The following is a 19385-nucleotide window of genomic DNA, read 5'->3' on the forward strand; positions in this document are numbered from 1 at the left end:
TAGGGCTGTTTTTCTCCCTTTTCTCACTTTGTCCTTATCAAGGGCAAGCTGAGGGGGTGTTTTTTAGCCTAACTGTCCAAATGTATCTTTCTTCGTTTCTAAATGCTACCTCCTAAGATCTGTCTCCCCTGAAAAGTTGTTTGTGATGTTTTGTGTATGGTCTGGGGGGTCCAATTTCGCTATACGAAAGTGTAGTGACAAATAAATTGAATCTGAATCTATATATATATATATATATATATATATATATATATATATATATATATATATATATATATATATATATATATATATATATTTTATTTTTTCATTAAATTTGCATTTTAAAAAACTACATACTAATAGGTCAAACTGCTGTCAGGACGCAAAAACATTTTAATCCACTTAATATTTGTTCTCTCTCAATGTTTCTATTGTATTTATTTATTTATTCCACGTCTGAGAGTTTTAAATACAGGAAACATGCACTTATTTTCCATTATTACTGTTATTTACATTTCGTAATCAATGCAAAAGGTATCAGAGCTGACGTGTCATCAAGACTATCGATGTGACAAAAGGTTTAAAAATAAATCAAAATAATTATGCATGATATATTATAAAAGAACAGGAGGAAATCAAACAAATCTGTCTTTATGCACAGTGGAAATACAAACACGTTGGTGTAATGACCACCAATGAAGCAAAGAAAGTATTGGAAACATTTTCAGCTGTAAATACAGATGAAATAATAAAATTTAAAAAATAAGTCTTTTAAAAAGCGCTTAAAGTTATCGACTGTTCCTTTACCACTGTTTCTAAAACAATATGAAATAATATACTGATTTTCCGATGCTGACTTTGACGAGTGATTTTTAAAACATTTCCGTGTATTTTGAAAATCTTTGTATGAGTCTTCAAATGCTATTAATAGTGCCTTACAGAAGTAAACAGGTAAAACACTTGAAATGTTCCAAAATAATACATTTCATATGCATTTAACCCTGTTTTTTGCTGTCATAGTTGATGACAAAATGCCTCATTACAGGCATGCGCAATCCAGTATTATAGGAGGTAAATCATTTAAAATCAGAATATCTTCCTTTGTGTTTAACAGAAAACAGAAACTTAAATTAGTTTGTAACAAGGGAAGGGAAAGTGAACGATGACAGAATTTTCAGGTGAACTATCCCTTTAAATATGCACAGCTTCATGATCAACCAATGCACTGAACGCTGAAAAGACTCTACGATGATTCAGTATTCATTATTTTGAGGAAAGCTCAGTGTTACTACTGCCTCTCCTACTGGCATTAACCCTTGTATATTGTTCAGATTGACTCCCCTTTGGTTATGTTGGGGCCTGTTTTTACCCCATTGACTTCCATTATAACCATGTTTTTTAATTGTAAAGGCATGACAGCATATAGTCATGCATTCTTGATTGTTGCTGGTTTGCCTTGTTGGGAAGAAGTAAAATGTGTCATTTTTACTGTTGATCATCAGTTGGCAGCATTAACTCTTTAGATAGGCCTATGCAAATATAAGTTTCTGGCTGATCGTTGAACTGCAACAGTAAAAACGTCCCTCTTCCCAACAGGGAAAACCACTAACCATGAAGAATGCATGCAATATACGTTGTCATAGCTTTTGCAATCAAAAGTGTCATTATATTGGAAGTCAATGGGGTAAAACAGCCACAACATAACCCAAAGGGGAGTCAATTTGTGTATTGAGAAAACTTTTTTCCATTTCTCAAAGCATTTTTTCAAAATATGTGTCCAAATAAGATTTGTGGCCAAAAATCATTCCATTTGTTGTGGAAAGTCATGGCCAATTCATCACTCAAAATCAAACGAGAGTGGATGAAAACATCCCCAACAGCACACAAGGGTCAAACATGCACAGTTTCATGATCAACCGATGCACTGAACTGCCTCTATGTTGATTCCGCAGCCGGCTGTTCTTTCACATGTTTATTCTGGTGCGTCTGGAATCCTCCTAAATACGCGAACCTCTCTCCGCAGATGGAGCAGTGGTACGGTTTCTCTCCGGTGTGAACTCGTTCGTGGATCTTCAGCACGTCCGACCGCGCGAACATCTTGTCGCAGTGTGAACACTTAAAAGGTCTTTCTCCGGTGTGAATCCTCTTGTGCTTCAGTAGATTGGTGTGTTGGCGGAAGCTCTTCCCGCAGACGCTGCAGTGGTACGGCCGTTCTCCAGTATGGACTCTCTGGTGGACCCTGAAATGCGCCGGATCTGAAAAACTCTTCCCGCAGTGGAAACACAAATACGGCTTCTCTCCAGAATGCATTCGCTCGTGGCGCTTCAAGTGCGCGATCTGCCGGAACCGCTTGTCGCATTGTGGACACTGATGCATTTTTTCTGAATGTATTTTCTGGTGTGAAATTAAACAAATGGGTTGCTTGAAGGTTTTTCCGCACTCGCTGCACTGATACGGCCGCTCGCTGGCATGCGATCGCATGTGCGTTTTAAAATGCGAGCCGTCTCTGAAGGTCTTGACGCAGTGAGGGCATTTATACGGCCTTTCGCCAGTGTGGATTCTCTTGTGCACCATCATGGACTGTTTGGTGCTGAAGTGCTTGTCGCATTCGCTGCAGTGAAACGGCTTCTCTTTGGTGTGTGTTTTCATGTGTGTTTTCAGATTGCCGGAGGAGAAAGAAACCTTCCCGCATAGCTCGCAGTGAAACTCCTTCTTCACCGTGTGCACTTTTGAGTGAACTCGACGCTCTTTTAAGGTGGGAAAGCTGATGTCGCATCTCTTGCAGAAGAAAACCTTCTGCCCGGAGTGCTTTTGCTCGTGTTTCAATAGATTTCCGAGCTTTCTGAATGTTTTTTTGCATTGTTTGCAGGGGAAAGTGGTCTTCGGCTTCTGTTTTGAAGTTGATGCGGTTTCTTCATCAGATGAATCTTTGTTTTCATCTGAAGGGATACAAAAAGCTTAGCTTTAATGTGCGTGTCGCTGGAGTTAAACAGAAAACATGAATGCAGATAAATTAAAATTGTTGTCCAGAGCTAAATAATAACAACATCAACTCACTTGGCAAAATGCACATTTTTTAAATTATAATTTTTAGTATTTGTACTAAATTCTTCATCGAGTATAAACAGACTTATTAAAGAGTCATGCCGGTGACACACAGTAAAATATTTGAACAGATCCGCCACTGCTGACGCTCATAAACAATCATAAAGCCCTCGTGCTGGAGGAATTAGGAGGTTTGCTGAAGGTGCAGCTGTCGTGCAGTGAGGGGTTTGCATCTTTAATAAACTACGGCAGTTTGCGTTTACTGAACAGTAAAAAGGATTAATAAATCCATACGAAACAGTCATGTAAAAGTCACGTCTCGATTTCAGTTTCGAGCTTAGTCATGCTTTGCACTCACACACAAGTGTACCGCGCCAAAGCCCAAGTGAACCGCGCCTAAGCCCGATTCAGAGCGCTCGCACTTCTCAAACGATCCGGGAAACAGGCCTGGGCACGGTTCAGATAGTAGGGGTGTCACGATTTCGATTTAAAATCGAAATCGATCAAAATTTATGCTCAATTTCGAATATCGAATCAAAAAATAGAATTGTCGATGCTGCCACGCCCCCATGTCACATCAGCTTGGCTTGCCAAGCGGGAAAAAAACAGGCTTGTTGAAGTGCTTGTTAAACTGCAGAAGCAGGAGACCCGTCGACAGAGCTTAAACCCTCTCCTCTTTCAATGAAGTCGCCGGTGTGTAAGCATTTTGGATTTCCAGTGAGTTATGTTGACAACGTTCGTGTTGTCGACAAAAAAAACACAGTTTTGCAAGCTCTGCTATGTACGTATTACAGACGGTTCGTCCGATAGACAACACCGGCATCGCGATCCTCCGCCTGCCCCTGTTGCAAATCCGCTCGCGAAAAGTACACACTCAGACCCTGTTTACACTGTCTTTGTTATTAAATGGCATTTTAGAACGACAACGATTTGACATCCACAGTGGCGTTTAGCATTTCTGAGCAGCCCTCCTTCCTCTCTACCTCTGAAAATGCACATCACCTGACCACACACACACAGACGCACACACAGCCATGCGCTCGAGACAGCAGGTCCAGGCAGTCAGAGGACTGCTTCAATCATTCACTCACTTGTACTTCGTCATTTAAGCGAACACCTCAGATACTGTTGGCTGGTTCCTGTTGGTTGTGCGTCTCTTTTACCGACGCCATTATAACGACACAGATCACTGCCTATTCACGAGTCCCGCAGAAAAAAGTGATTGACAGGTGGTAATTATGTGTGAATCTTGCCTTTATTCATTTACTGTATGATTTGTTTATGGATAAAACAAAGACCATGCAGGTCAGGTAGTTTAAACGGTAGGCTACAAATAATTAATTGGTCATTAATTAATTAATTAGTCATAATCGAAAATCGAATAGAATCGTGCCTTTAGAATCGAAAATGTAATCGAATCGAAGATTTGGAGGATCGTGACACCCTTTTTGGATAGCATAGTGTGAGTCCGCCCTCAATGTCAATCAATAAATGAGAAAAAGTAACCAATAAGTTAAAAATAAACCAAAGAAATCAATAAATAGTTGTACTTTGCTATTAACTGACGTTCCATGTAATGCATCACTCCAACACTGTTTGTAAACCCTTTACAAAGCAAACAAACCTGAAGGAATGAAGTCATCATCATCACAGTGATCATCCTTCCCATCTTCCTCACTCTCTTCATCATAGTCGCTCTGCACTTTCTCCGCAGTGTTTTCTTCCGCCGTCTCTTCTAAGCTCCCGCAGTCCTGCGCTTTGTCGGAGCTGGTTTTCTCCGCCGTCTGCTCTTCTCCAGTGTTACCGTCAGACTCCACAGGAGATTTATCCACAGAGCCGTGGCTGTCGCACACACTCTGCTGAGAGTCAGTAAAACACAGCAAACTGAGGCTGAGCTCCGAGTGCTGCGCGCGTCTGGACTTCTGTTTGGAAAGATCTTCCTTGACGGTCCAGGCGGAAGCCTGAGAAAGCAAAACATAGCATGACTGTTCAGCCGGGCTGTGGATGAACTCCTTTAAGGTGCTGTAAGTAAGTTTTTGATTCTTCTATGTTTGCAGATATTTGAGAAATATGCTAAGTAGGGCTGCACGATTCAGGGAAAAATCAAAATAAGATTACTTTGGTGAAAATTGTTATTACGATTATTCAAAACGATTACTGTTGAAATCAAAATTGTTCACCCTCCTGTAAAGGATTTCCATGTTTTCACACTACAGCATTCAATCTTTTTCACACTATTAAAAACACGAATGATTCCAATGTACATCAATTAATGATACGCACCCCGTGCTGCAAACGTTACAGCACATGCTTTTAGTCATGTTCACGTGAAACTGAGCTTTGCAGAGCAACACGTGTACAACTGAAAAGGGGGCGGTATATGACGCAATAATTGTTTTATCTCGATTAATGGTTTTTCATAATCAATAGAAGCCAAAATTTGAATAGAAAATTTCCGAATAATTGCACAGCCCAAATGCTAAGTATTTGTGTAACAGAGGCCAGCTAGTGTAGTGCTGTGCAGGTAAACCTGACTCCTCTAAACCTCTGAAAAGGCATTCTAGTGACAGCCCGTCTTAGTGTTCAGCAGTGTTGCTCTGTAGTTGCTGCTGGATATGTGTCAGTAACACGAACAGTTTCAGTTTCAAACATTCCATTGTACGAAATATGAAACCATACAGATGGCATTTTCGGAGCGGGTTGTTTAGTGAAGGCCCGGCGTGTTACATTTGTTAATCTAAAAAAACTAGCTTTGAAAATGTGTGTTCTGTGTTGAAATGTCTGTCTTTGTTTTGGCCTCTATAACCACCAGCTCACTGCTAGTTTACCCTATTATCACCCTGGGCTGTCTTGGTGGAAAATGCACCATAATTCAGTCATGAAGGCTTCATCAGTATGAGATAACAAAACATATAAAATACAGCCATTCATATAGGCATGGGATGATAAATGTTTTCAAGGTATACGATGGTTTGGAAAAGTCAAGGTTTTAAAACCCACCAAAATGTTCTTCTATAGGTGTTTTCAATCACGTGGTTCTGGTGACGTGCAAAATTCAGATAGTAGGCAGGAAGTAAAAAAAAACTCAATGGGAGACAGAGGAAAGTGCATATTTTTGCCATTTTTATATTATATTTCAAAGAAGATATAAATAGAAAATAAGCACATGTTTCCAACTGAACTAAAATTTGCCTGTCATCGAGGGGGTATACTGTATGCTATTACGTTAAATGAAAAATAATATAGTAAATACTAGTGTTTGGAAGCATACTCTAGATAATTATTATTATACATTATTATATATTATTATAAATGTTATTATACATTATCAAAATGCACCACAGTTTACACTAACATTATTTATTACAGTTTATTAGTTAACTACAGTATGCTACAAGAGTTGTACACATTATACACTTTACTGTGTGCTTCAAAAACATGTTTATTATTAAATTACCATAGTTTCCCTCATATTTAAAATATATTCTTTTAAATGTCTTGGTTAAAAAAAATTTTTTTTTTTCGCTTTTGAAAACAATATATTTTATTTTTTGAAAGGTTTAAAATATTTAGGAGCTGTAAACATGTCCGGCTAAATAATTCAAATGATTATTAACTTCTGCTGTTTGTAATAGTTTCAAAAACAGATTTCTTTTCAATTTAAAAAGCAGCTTTAGTCTTTTATTTATTTATTCATTTTTTATTCATTCATTTTCTTGTCGGCTTAGTCCCTTTATTAATCTGGGGTTGCCACAGCAAAATGAACCGTCAACTTATCCAGCAAGTTTTTACGCAGAGGATGCCCTTCCAGCCGCAACCCATGCCTGGGAAATTATTCATTTTTGATTGGCTTAAAAAAATCTTACACATATCTTAGGAACAGTATTACAGAAAATTTTGCCGGTTTCAAAACCTTGACTTTTCCAAACCGTTGTATACATTGAAAACAGTTATCGTCCCATGCTCAACATTACTCCACACACTGTCGGGAAAGTAAGTGAAAGAATTAAACTGGAAAGTCTGGATCGATTATAGGTTCTGAATGTTGATTTTTCAATTACTTTTTGATTAATCGCCCAGCCCTACTGTCAGAACCTTATACCGGCCCATGCCTACATTCATAAGCACTGGATGCTTCATTCTAATATATTGTCACTGTTTTGAAGCACATTATATTATAAATATCCTTAAAACTAACATCTAAATAAACTTTAATTAAATTTTATTTTTGTGAATTACACATTTAAAAGTCTGACATGAAGATCTGCTCAAACCTCTGGCTGGAGTTTCTCTCCTCTTTCTCTCAGCTTGGCCTCCAGCGACGCCACCTCTTTCTTCAGCTGACAGATTTGACTGATGAAATCCTCAATATCCAGCATGGACAGATCAGTTCCTACTGATTTACAGCAGCTCACGTCCACCTGCACCTCCATGCTCAACATCTGCACACAAACACCACATCATCAGCAAACACACGCTTTAATAACAGATCAAACAGTTACACAGAACATGTTTAGGCGTTTAGATTTTCACGTTAACGTTTTCAGACTGTAGTTAATATACAGCATAACACTAACAAGTGATCAATTTGATTTAAAAACACTATTACGTCGCTAGCGTTATTGAACTTATTTAGCGTTCGGTGAAATTAACGAGATACGGCGTGACGAAGCAGACACATTCGCGACCAATTAAACGAACAAAATCAACAATATCACAAACAGACACGTCAAATAAATCTAAACAGATGTTAATGTTAATTTAATAGTTGGTGTAAAGCATTTAAAACACGCACCGGGGAACTGCTCAAACTGTAAGCTCCCGTGTCGCTCGTTCTGTGGTGGTTTCAGGGTCGGGAGAGGAGCTCCACCGTGCCGCCGCCTGTGCTGGAGCGACATCGCACATTATTAATATTATAATTATTGAAAATACTCAAAACATGGGGGATTTAGGAATAAGCTAAATCCTTAAGTGTTTATCATTTATCTTGCTTTTATTTTGAGAATGATTCATTTATTTTAACGTGAATTGAAATGTAATACTGAACTGCTGTTTACAGCTTTGTGACTGCTGAAGGACTGAGGTGAGCCGTTATTTTCAGTTAAACCGTTTAACGCAGCGAGTTCTGGTCAATTTTAAGCGCGCTTTATATCACTACGCTGAATGATTTCAGTTAACAGCTACAACAGTCTAAATTTTAATAGTGACAGTTGTTTAATAACAATAATAATATTCGTATAATATGACTAGCTTAAAGACACTGTAGGGGGTGCTGTGAGGGTTTTCGTCTACCAGACCGCCAAACCACTGAGGAAATAAACACTGGAGTCCTTGATGGTAAGTGTGTTTTGCTGTAATAACCACTGTTTTATTACTAATAACACCTATGAACTACTGTAATATGAGTCATATGTTATCGTTAGCTACCATGTTATTATTCGTAGCAAAACCAGTTACGATAAAAACTGTTGCATTTGTTTTACAGCTCTTTAAAATGTTATTTTTAGTAAGACTAACTAACTTATTTGTGTCTTGTCTCGTTACATTATTGTACTTATTTTATACCTAATTATCATAAATTTCTTAGTGATTTTGATCTATACAGTAAGGTGTTTATACAGTGTTTACAACTGTTTGTTAAGGAATGCTCCAGCATACTGTACTCTAATAAACATTGTAGTATACTTTAGTTTTTACTATGGTAAACTGTGGTGTATTGTGGTATTATATCCTAATAAACTATGTTTATATAACATGTAATATATATTATAAATGTCAGTATTTTACTTGCTTTCTGTGTAGTTTTTCTCTCATTCTGAGTTTGATGGTTTGGTTATGAACGCGTGTGTTTGCTGATGATGTGGTGTTTGTGTGCAGATGTTGAGCATGGAGGTGCAGGTGGACGTGAGCTGCTGTAAATCAGTAGGAACTGATCTGTCCATGCTGGATATTGAGGATTTCATCAGTCAAATCTGTCAGCTGAAGAAAGAGGTGGCGTCGCTGGAGGCCAAGCTGAGAGAAAGAGGAGAGAAACTCCAGCCAGAGGTTTGAGCAGATCTTCATGTCCTGAAGGTGGATTGATGAGCTCTCTGTCAGACGCAGCTGATGTTTCTTGTGTTTTTCAGCGTCAGGATTCGCTGTGCGGCGTCAGAGCTCAGAGATCCAGAGACACGCAGAACTCAGAGCTCAGCCTGACTTTACTCTGTTATACTGACGCTCAGGATCATCAGAGCTCTGAGCCAGACGCTGGAGAACAGCAGACCACACTGAAGATGTGCTCCGTCAGACTGGAGGACTGCAGGAACCTGATCCAGAGAACTGAAAACACCACAGAAGAAGAAGATCAGAGAGACCCAGAGGATGATGATAGTGATTATGATGAAGACGGGAAACATGATGGTGAAAACGAAGATGAGGATGATAATAATGCAGAAGATGGAAAAAATTATGATGATGATGATGAATTTATTCCTGCAGGTTTGTTTCTTTTATGACCTCTCGTTGTCTTTCATGGCTTGTTAATGTCAGCAGAGATTTGGTTTTCTTTTTGGTGGTTAATCTTTGCTGTTCCATGATGGTGGCTTTACAAACTCCGGATTACAGGATTAATTTTGAGTTGTCAAAACCAGACCAGTGCAATAAGGCTTTGTTGGTCTTGGTTTGTGATTTCTAAACTAAAACGAAACCTGAACATAGCCATAAGATGACTTGAACATAACTAGAACATAACCTGAGAATAGACTTCATCAAAAAATTACATGAGCATAACCTGAACAGAAAAGTACCTTCTCCAGAGCAGGTTAGCTGTGCAGAGTGAAGGTCTCAGTATACTTTAACCAAAATCAAAAAAAATTTGATATTGACGTAATTTTCATAAGCACAACCGCATCGGTGCATGTCTGATAAAGTTGTAAACATTGTTTAATTCAGTGTCTGTCCACGTCAAATAGAAAGCAACATGGTGTGCTGTGGTGGCGCTTCTTGCTGGAGAAGGCTGTTTGTTTTATTTAAAGCTGTTATTCTTCAACAGCTGCTATTGTTGTGTTTAGGAGTCTATTCGAGCGCCGTGACGCATTTACAACCTCGCCTCCTGCATCGTAGTGGTGTCGGAAGATAAGAAAACAGTATATCAGGGTGTCCATGGGGTTTTAAAAAGTATTAAAAGTTGATAAATCAATTATGAGAAAATGAAGGCCCTTAAAAGGTATTATAAGCCCAGCTTCACAAATGGGGCTTAGATTAAGCCAGGACTAGGCCTTAGTTAAATTAGGCTATTTAAGCCATAAATATAATGACCTTAGAAAAATATTTTACTGGTGTCCACCTGGAGACAAAAAAAATGACACTGACGTATTTTAAGACATCTCACCGCAAGTTATTTTGAGTTGAGACTGCTTGAACATGCAATTTAATCTTGACTAGCCTTAAACATTGTTTGTGAAACTGGGGGATAAAGTCTCAATTGGGTTTTATGACGTATTAAATTTTGTTTGTCCAACGTTTTTGACTTAAAAAAAAAAAGCATGAATATATTTATTTTTCTCTTAATATTGAAAACGGCGTGCTCAATTCATGCGATTGGTTTGGGCCGGGGCACGTCCGGCCAAGCTCCTCCATCCGGGTGATGTCACGTAATCTGTGACAAACGCTGGAAAGTGATGTGATGCTCTCCACATGTAGCAAAACAGACGGCAAATTGGGAAAATATAAGTTTGTATACTCCTGTTTGGAGAAAGACGAGTTTACACAGTGGCTTAAGCCTGTCGCTGAAATCAGCTTCGTAATTTATTCTTTTAGGATTTGTTTCTTCCGAGATTATCTGAGTTCTGTTGTATGGTTGTGCTTATTTAACTACAACTGTTTATTGACAACTGTTTATTAGGTTAAAGGTTTGATACTGATTAGAACTTGAAGTGGCGACAAGGTCTTAAAATATACTGAGAAGGTCTTTAAACAGTCTTAACCCTTAGGATACTTGCATATACCCTGTGTACCATCACTCAGCCTTTTTGAACTTCTTTTTGGGTTCAAACCAACATTGAAAAATAACTTTTGTTTTAAGTGTAATGAGGCTTTACCAGGGTGACAAGGGCTGATTAAAGCTACATAAACCCCCCAGGATTGATGCAGAATAAACTGATACTCAGGTAGCTTGCCAGATAATCCAGCTTCTTGGTACAAGCCCCAGGTTTTGATAGCAGAAATTTTAAAATATAATGGCAAACTTGCTGCAATCAGTCCTTGAAGTCTAATATTGAAACATTCAGTAACTATTCAATGTACTGTCAGATTTTTTATTAAAGTTCTGCTTCTTTCAGATGACAACATTGGATCATCTGATGAAGAAGCGCCTTTACCTTCGAAAGATGAGCTGAAGGCCAAGAAGAGTTTCTCCTGCACCTCCTGTGGAAAAGCATTCGCCTGTCAAAGTTATTTATTGATTCATGAAAGAAAACACTCAGACCCGAAGGTCTTCATCTGCTGGAGATGTCGTAAGTGCTTTCCAACATTACAGGAGAGAAAACTTCACCTGAAAGAGCATCTGGCAGAAAAGGAGTTCCACTGTGAACAGTGCGGGAAGAACTTTTTATTGTCTAATCAGCTAAAAGTTCACATGAAGACGCACAGCGGTGACCAGCGTGTCCAGTGTGACGTATGCAACAAATCATTCAGCACCAAAGGGAACCTGGAGGTTCATAAGAGAATCCACACGGGCGAGCGGCCGTATAAATGCCCTCACTGCGAGATGAGCTTCAACCACAAACCCCACATGAAGAACCACATCCGCATTCACACCAAAGAGAGGCCGTACCAGTGCAGCGAGTGCGGAAAAACCTTTGGAAACATGACCTCTCTAAGGTCACATCTAAAAATACACTCTGAGGAAAAACCGCATCAGTGCAAACACTGCGACAAGCGATTCCGGCAGAAGTCAGCTTTGACTTCTCATGAGAAGACTCACAGTGGAGAGAAACCGTACCTGTGCGCTGAATGCGGGATGAGGTTTTATATTCAAGCTCAAATGGTTTATCACCAAAGAATCCACACTGGAGAGAAACCGTACCTGTGCAACATCTGTGGGCGGAGTTTCAACAAACCAGGCATCTTAGTAAACCACATGAGGACTCACACTGGAGAAAGACCCTATAAGTGTTCACACTGCAACAAGACGTTTGCACGATCTGACGTGCTGAAGACCCACGAGAGGGTTCATACCGGAGAGAAACCGTACCACTGCTCCATCTGCGGAGAGAGGTTTGCGTATTTAGGAAGTTTTCAGAGCCACCAGAAGAAACATGGAGGAGAACTAGTGGATGCGCAGATCAGCGCATGATGGAGAATTGACGACTGAGTGTTTCTGGCTGCGTTTCTCAATCTTAGTCCTCAATCTCCACTGCTCTGAGTGTTTTGATATTTTAAAAAGAAGTTAATACTATAAACCAGTAGTCAGTGACTTCCATAATAGGCCTACAGCGTCTCATAAACACGGCACCCATGTGAGAGGTGCTGCAAAGCATGTGAGCATAACAGTCACGTGCATTAAGCGCTTACATAGAAAAACAATGGGAAAGTGGTACACTGGAATGGAGAAGCGTGTTCTTTGTCAATGGCTATTAAGTCATCGAAATATTGTAATGTGCGACATTATATTGCCACATTCAAATAAAGCTTTAAATATAAAAATGATACCACATTCTAATCAAACATTTTACATGACTAAATGTCATTAAGCAAAGAAGTATATGAAGAGTTCAGATGCTTAAACCTCCAAATGCCGTCTGAAATTTCCCTCTAAAATGAGCATTTCTATCAGGCTTCTGTGTGCATGTGTAACGGAGGCCAGCTAGTAAGTGCTGTGCTGGTAAAACCACACTCCTCTGACCTCTAAAGGTGCTCTAGCGACTGATGCCAGAGGCCATGGTCTTTAGCCTCCTTGTTAGAGCAACCGACTCCCATGCGGAAGGTCGCTGATTCGATCCCAGCTCGGAGCGGGTTGGGTGGTGTAGGACCAGCGGGATTACACATGTTCAGTAATATCACTTTTATGCCAAAGAATAAGGCCTTTCCCTGGTCTTCAAAGTGAAATATCTCAACATAAACAAAGCAGGCTGAGAAAAATATTCATTTTCAATGGAAATTTCAAACGGCACTCTCGGGTTTTCTCTCTTCATATATTCGTATACTTCAGATATGTATTTACATTTAAACCTAATGTATTTAATTTTCTCCTAAATTTAGAAGTTGTGTGGAGATTTATGCCTTTGTCAAGAGTTTAAACACATTCTCAGAAAAACGACCGGTACAAATTCTAATTTTGTATGTATTCAAATGTAACCGAATTTTGCCGTTAGCTCCCAAGTAGGGCTCTGTGGGAGGGACTTATGCCACGGGTTTACAGCTGCACATACTATGCATGTGCTCATCAATTTAGCATCATGTTTGACACTGCACAACAAACGTTTTTTCATTATGGGTTGGGGTAGGTATAGACCCCTTGTGTTGCGAGGGGGGCTTTTGGAATATGTTGCACTTACAAAAATAGGTTGTATAACATTTATTTTGTTATCTAAGTACTTAAAATACCACATCACCCGTATACCACTTAACCCAGCTTTTGTGTTGCTCACAGTGTTTGTGCATCTAGCTTATTATTGTATAGCTACATTCTACTGTAAAATGCTATGTCAGTTAGCATCGATTATAAATCGACTTTATTCTTATGAGAATAACTAAAAAAAATATTGTCGCAGTCGTGTAATTGCAATTTTATAACTTAAAATTGCGACCTAATAACTCAGAATTGCGACCTAATAACTCAGAATTGCGACTTTATAACTCAAATATGCAACTTTATAACTCAGAATTGCGACCTAATAACTCAGAATTGCGACTTTATAACTCAAAATTGCGACCTAATAACTCAGAATTGTGACTTTATAACTCAAAATTGCGACTTTATAACTCAGAATTGTGACTTTATAACTCAGAATTGCGACCTAATAACTCAGAATTGCGACTTTATAACTCAAAATTGTGACTTTATAACTTAGAATTGCGACCTAATAACTCAGAATTGAGACTTTATAACTCAGAATTGCGACCTAATAACTCAGAATTGCGACTTTATAACTCAAATTGTGACTTTATAACTTAGAATTGCGACCTAATAACTCAGAATTGAGACTTTATAACTCAAATTGTGACTTTATAACTTAGAATTGCGACCTAATAACTCAGAATTGCGACTTTATAACTATTTTTAACTTAATTTTTTTTCCAATATTTTTTTTTATATCGTTCAGTAGCGGGAACAGGCTTCCATAAGGATCAGTCGTGTCATTTGGGTGAACAAGCTGACATTTTTAGAGTTTTTTCTTCATAATATTAACGGCGATAGCTGAGCGGTACTGTAGGGGGCGCTGTGGGGATTTTCTTCTACTGGACCGCCAAACCACTGAAGGAAGAAACACTGGAACCCACGATGGAAACCATGGTGAGTGTTTTTTGTGTTCTGCTCTACGAAGTCCACCAAAGTTTTGTTACAAATACCATTATTATGCCATGAATATGATTACTCTGATTTTACTGCCGTACATGTGTAGCATAACGGGCTGAGTTTACTATCATTAAAAACAAGTAGCTAGACTATAACAACTTAGTCGCTGCTTTACTGCAGCTTTTAGCAATGTTGTTAGTAGTAAAACTGCTTTATTTATTGGGTTTCAGTTGAACTCAGTAAAAACTATAACGTTAATGGTAATATATTGTACTTTCAGATGGTTTCCCTGTTAAAAACAGGCCAGGTAATGAAGCTAAAACACACATTTATGACAATCCAAATTTAAATGTAGTGTTAGTAGTTATAGGAAATACCAGTGGTGTTTTATATATATATATATATATATATATATATATATATATATATATATATATATATATATATATATATTTATATATATATATATATATGTATGTATATATGTATGTATATATTATATATACTGTGTGTTTAATATTTGCAAGTCTTTATTAATAAGTGCTCCAGCATATTGTAGTAGTGTAATATATTAGTTTACGTTATAGTTTACTACAGTAAGCTTTGGTGTATTGTAGGATAATACACTTTATAGTACTACAATATTTTGTCATTTGTTTACATTACTGTAGTTGTGTTGCCATAGCAACCATACAATTCCCACAGCAGATTAGATGTAATATAGTATGGTTCAAAAAGCATACAGAGTATTTACCTGAGTATTTTTACCCATGTTTGGGCACTGACAAGTTTTATAACATGTAATGTATTTTATAAATGTCAGTATTTTACTTGCTTTCTGTGCAGTTTTTCTCTCATTCTAAGTTTGATGGTTTGGTTATGAACGCGTGTGTTTGCTGATGATGTGGTGTTTGTGTGCAGATGTTGAGCATGGAGGTGCAGGTGGACGTGAGCTGCTGTAAATCAGTAGGAACTGATCTGTCCATGCTGGATATTGAGGATTTCATCAGTCAAATCTGTCAGCTGAAGAAAGAGGTGGCGTCGCTGGAGGCCAAGCTGAGAGAAAGAGGAGAGAAACTCCAGCCAGAGGTTTGAGCAGATCTTCATGTCCTGAAGGTGGATTGATGAGCTCTCTGTCAGACGCAGCTGATGTTTCTTGTGTTTTTCAGCGTCAGGATTCGCTGTGCGGCGTCAGAGCTCAGAGATCCAGAGACACGCAGAACTCAGAGCTCAGCCTGACTTTACTCTGTTATACTGACGCTCAGGATCATCAGAGCTCTGAGCCAGACGCTGGAGAACAGCAGACCACACTGAAGATGTGCTCCGTCAGACTGGAGGACTGCAGGAACCTGATCCAGAGAACTGAAAACACCACAGAAGAAGACGATCAGAGAGACCAGGAGGAGGATGATGGTGATTATGATGAAGATGGGAAAGATGATGATGGAAATGAGGATGATGATGATGGAAAAGATGATGATGAAAATGAGGATGATGATGATGGAAAAGATGATGAGGAAGATGTGGTCGATGATGATTTTATTCCTGCAGGTTTGTTTCTTGTTATTTTTCATGTTTTTAAATGCTAGAGGGCTGTTGGGCAAAACGAGTAAAAAAAAACTGGTTGGCAGAGTAAGAACATACCTTGAACATAAACAGAACATAACCTGAATATATTCTGAACGTAGCATAAACATTCTTTCATTCATTCATTTTTGCCTTAGTCCCTGTATTAATCTGTGGTCAGCACAGCGGAATGAACCGCCAACTTATGAGGCTCGAAGCAGTGACCATCTTGGTTTGAGGCGACAGCACTACCTAATGCGCCACTGCGTCGCCCTAACATTAACATATTCAGAACACAACTCAAACAAAACCTGGAAAAAGCTGAACATAGCCAGAACATAACGTGAACATATTGGGAAAATAATATGAACATATCTAGAACATAATCTAAACATAACACAAATAAAGCCAGAACATACCCTAAACATACTCAGAACATATCTAGAACATAACACAAATAAATCCAGAACATAACCTGAACATACTCAGAACATATCTAGAACATAATCTAAACATAACACATATAAAGCCAATACATAACCTGAACATATTCAGAACATATCTTGAACGTAATCTAAACATAACACAAATAAAGCCAGAACATAGCCTAAACATACTCAGAACATATCTAGAACATAACAAAAATAAATCCAGAACATAACCTGAACATACTCAAAACATATCTTAGAACACAATCTAAACATAACACAAATAAATCCAGAACATAACCTGAACATACTCAGAACATATCTTAGAACACAATCTAAACATAACACAAATAAAGCCAGAACATAACCTGAACATATCTTGAACATAATCTAAACATAACCTGAATAAAGCCAGAACATAACCTGAACATACTCAGAACATATCTTGAACATATCTAGAACGTAATCTAAACATAACACAAATAAACCCAGTACATAACCTGAACATACGCACAACATAACTTGAACATATCTAGAGCATAACACAAATAAAGCCAGAAGATAACCTGAACATATGCAGAACATATCTAGAACATAATATAAACATAACACAAATCAAGCCAGAACATAACCTGTACAAAAGCAAAACATATCTAGATCATAATCTAAACATAACACAAATAAAGCCTGAACATACTCAGAACATATCTAGAATATAATCTAAACATAACACAAATAAAGCCAGAACATAACCTGAACACTCAGAACATATCTTGAACATTACCCACCCTGGAGCAGGTTAGCAGTTCATAGCAAGATTCCAATGGGGACAGACTGATTAAAGCTGAGCTACCTTCATGGTACCTAAAACCTAGGATTGGTGCAAACTAATTGGAGACTTAACTGGCCAGATAATCCAGCTTCAGGGTACAGGCCCTTAGGTTTGAGATCTTATGAAATTTGAAAGCACGATGGCAAACTTGTTCTTGAAGACAGACTAATATTGAAAATTGTGATGCTTTTCTACAGTGTAAAGTCAAGATGTTTTATTGAAGCTTTATTCACTTTCAGATACTAACAGTGGATCATCTGATGAAGAAGGAGCTCCGATATTAAAAGATAAGCCGAAAAACAAAAAATTCTCCTGCGCCACCTGTGGAAAACCATACGCCTCACGAAGAGATTTAGAGGTGCATGAAAAAAAGCACTCAGAAACGAAGGTCTTCATCTGCTGGAGATGTCATAGGTGCTTTCCCACGTTAGAGGAGAAGAAACTTCATTCCAAAGAGCATGTGGTAAAGAAAAGGTTTCAGTGTGAACAGTGCGGTAAGAACTTTGTAACTCCTTCTAGTTTAGCTATTCACATAACGACACACACGGGTGACCAGCGTGTCCAGTGTGACGTATGCAACAAATCATTCAGCACCAAAGCAAACCTGGAGGTTCATAAGAGAATCCACACGGGCGAGCGGCCGTATAAATGCCCTCACTGCGAGAAGAGCTTTTGCCACGGATCTCAATTAAAGAACCACGTCCGCATTCACACCAAGGAGAAGCCGTACCAGTGCAGCGAGTGCGGAAAAACCTTCGCAAAATCGGGCACCCTAAACTCGCATCTAAATATCCACTCTGAGGACAGGAGGTATCAGTGCAAATACTGCGACAAGCGATTCCGGTATAAACCGAGTCTGTTTACTCATGAGAAGGCTCACAGTGGAAAGAAGCAACACCTGTGCGCTGAATGTGGGATGAGTTTTATGACTACAAAACAACTTACTTATCACCAGAGAACCCACACTGGAGAAAAACCGTACCTGTGCAACATCTGTGGCCGGGGTTTCAGTCAGCCAGGCATCTTAATAAACCACATGAGGACTCACACTGGAGAAAGACCCTATAAGTGTTCATACTGCGACAAGACGTTTGCACGATCTGACGTGATGAAGACCCACGAGAGGGTTCATACCGGAGAGAAACCGTACCGCTGCTCCATCTGCGGAGAGAGGTTTGCGTATTTAGGAAGTTTTCAGAGCCACCAGAAGAAACATGGAGGAGAACTAGTGGATGCACAGATCAGCGCATGATGGAGAATCGACGACTGAGTGTTTCTGGCAGCATTTCTTCATCCTAGTCCTCACTCTCCACTGCTCTGCGTATTTTGATCTTTTCAAAAAAGCAGACAGCATTTACTTCTATAGTAAGGGTCACCCCAGATAAATAAAGGGACTAAACTGAAGAAAAATCAATGAATGTTTATTACAGCGGTGGTTCAATCTGTTTGACATCGTCATTTGAGCAGCCAGTAAATACACATTCATGCACCATCAAAGTATTGTAGAGTGCGACATTTTGCCATGTTAAAGTAAGGTTCAAAAATAAAAGTGTTGCCTCGTTCAAATAAAGATTTTGAAATGAAAGCTTCATTAGTCAAACAATTATATGTTCTATGATTATGAGCCTCCCATGTGTGATTTGCATAAACAGGTAGCGGTTATATTAACAGCCTTTTCATTTATGTTCTTTTAAATTTGCAAGTTATGTTAAGGGCTACATTCAGCATTATAAAGATATATTGTGAATATAAGATTGTGAATTTGAGAATGTCCTTTATTTACTCCATAAGCTGGGGTTTGTCGTATGTGTCTGTTTAAGTGGAGATTTTCAGCTCTGGAGAAAAATAACTGACTCAGAAAACGGCGGGAAAACATTTGAATTTTGTATCAATTCAAACTGAATTTAGCCGTTATCTGCCTGGTGTGTGGGAGGGGCTTTAATAACGTCGCGTTTATATAGCATAGACTGTAAAAGATATGGTTATAACTGCGGCTACTGGACATTTTTAGACTAGACATTATCAGTTACTATTT

General features: G+C 38.6%; 3 protein-coding genes across 5 annotated transcripts; 2 read left to right on the forward strand and 1 right to left on the reverse strand.

Annotated features, from left to right (window-relative positions):
- Positions 1-394: 394 nt before the first annotated feature.
- LOC572225 (zinc finger protein 501) lies at positions 395-7867 on the reverse strand. The gene is given in 4 exon segments (NM_001386651.1): positions 395-2921; positions 4652-4988; positions 7302-7469; positions 7823-7867. Coding segments are annotated over 3 exon segments (1500 nt in total). The 5' UTR covers positions 7461-7469; positions 7823-7867; the 3' UTR covers positions 395-1917.
- Positions 7868-8317: 450 nt separating this feature from the next.
- On the forward strand, positions 8318-12714 carry si:ch73-221f6.1. Of its 2 annotated transcripts, none has more exons than XM_087238078.1 (4): positions 8318-8364; positions 8905-9072; positions 9153-9504; positions 11346-12714. In XM_087238078.1, exons 1-4 carry the CDS (start codon positions 8362-8364, stop codon positions 12359-12361), a joined length of 1539 nt encoding a protein of 512 aa, XP_087094204.1. In that variant the 5' UTR covers positions 8318-8361; the 3' UTR covers positions 12362-12714. The 2 variants fall into 2 exon arrangements, with proteins under 2 accessions (XP_087094204.1, XP_087094205.1); XM_087238079.1 differs by having other exon boundaries at positions 9153-9396.
- Positions 12715-14418: 1704 nt separating this feature from the next.
- On the forward strand, positions 14419-18935 carry zgc:174928. Of its 2 annotated transcripts, none has more exon segments than NM_001113627.2 (4): positions 14419-14521; positions 15446-15613; positions 15694-16075; positions 17590-18935. In NM_001113627.2, coding segments are annotated over 4 exon segments (1575 nt in total). In that variant the 5' UTR covers positions 14419-14509; the 3' UTR covers positions 18603-18935.
- The last annotated feature ends 450 nt before the right edge of the window (positions 18936-19385 follow it).

Source organism: Danio rerio, chromosome 1 (assembly GCF_052040795.2).
Source record: "Danio rerio strain M-AB ecotype USA chromosome 1, GRCz13ab, whole genome shotgun sequence".
NCBI classification, from domain to species: Eukaryota; Metazoa; Chordata; class Actinopteri; order Cypriniformes; family Danionidae; genus Danio; species Danio rerio.

Coding starts and splice junctions, on each gene's coding strand:
- si:ch73-221f6.1 (XM_087238078.1), top strand. Junction 9,073..9,152: donor GAGAGAAACTCCAGCCAGAG/GTTTGAGCAGAT, acceptor TGTGTTTTTCAG/CGTCAGGATTCGCTGTGCGG. Junction 9,505..11,345: donor TGATGAATTTATTCCTGCAG/GTTTGTTTCTTT, acceptor TGCTTCTTTCAG/ATGACAACATTGGATCATCT.
- zgc:174928 (XM_087236406.1), top strand. CDS start 14,805: ATGGTTTCCCTGTTAAAAACAGGCCAG. Junction 14,832..15,445: donor CCCTGTTAAAAACAGGCCAG/GTAATGAAGCTA, acceptor GTTTGTGTGCAG/ATGTTGAGCATGGAGGTGCA. Junction 16,076..17,589: donor TGATGATTTTATTCCTGCAG/GTTTGTTTCTTG, acceptor ATTCACTTTCAG/ATACTAACAGTGGATCATCT.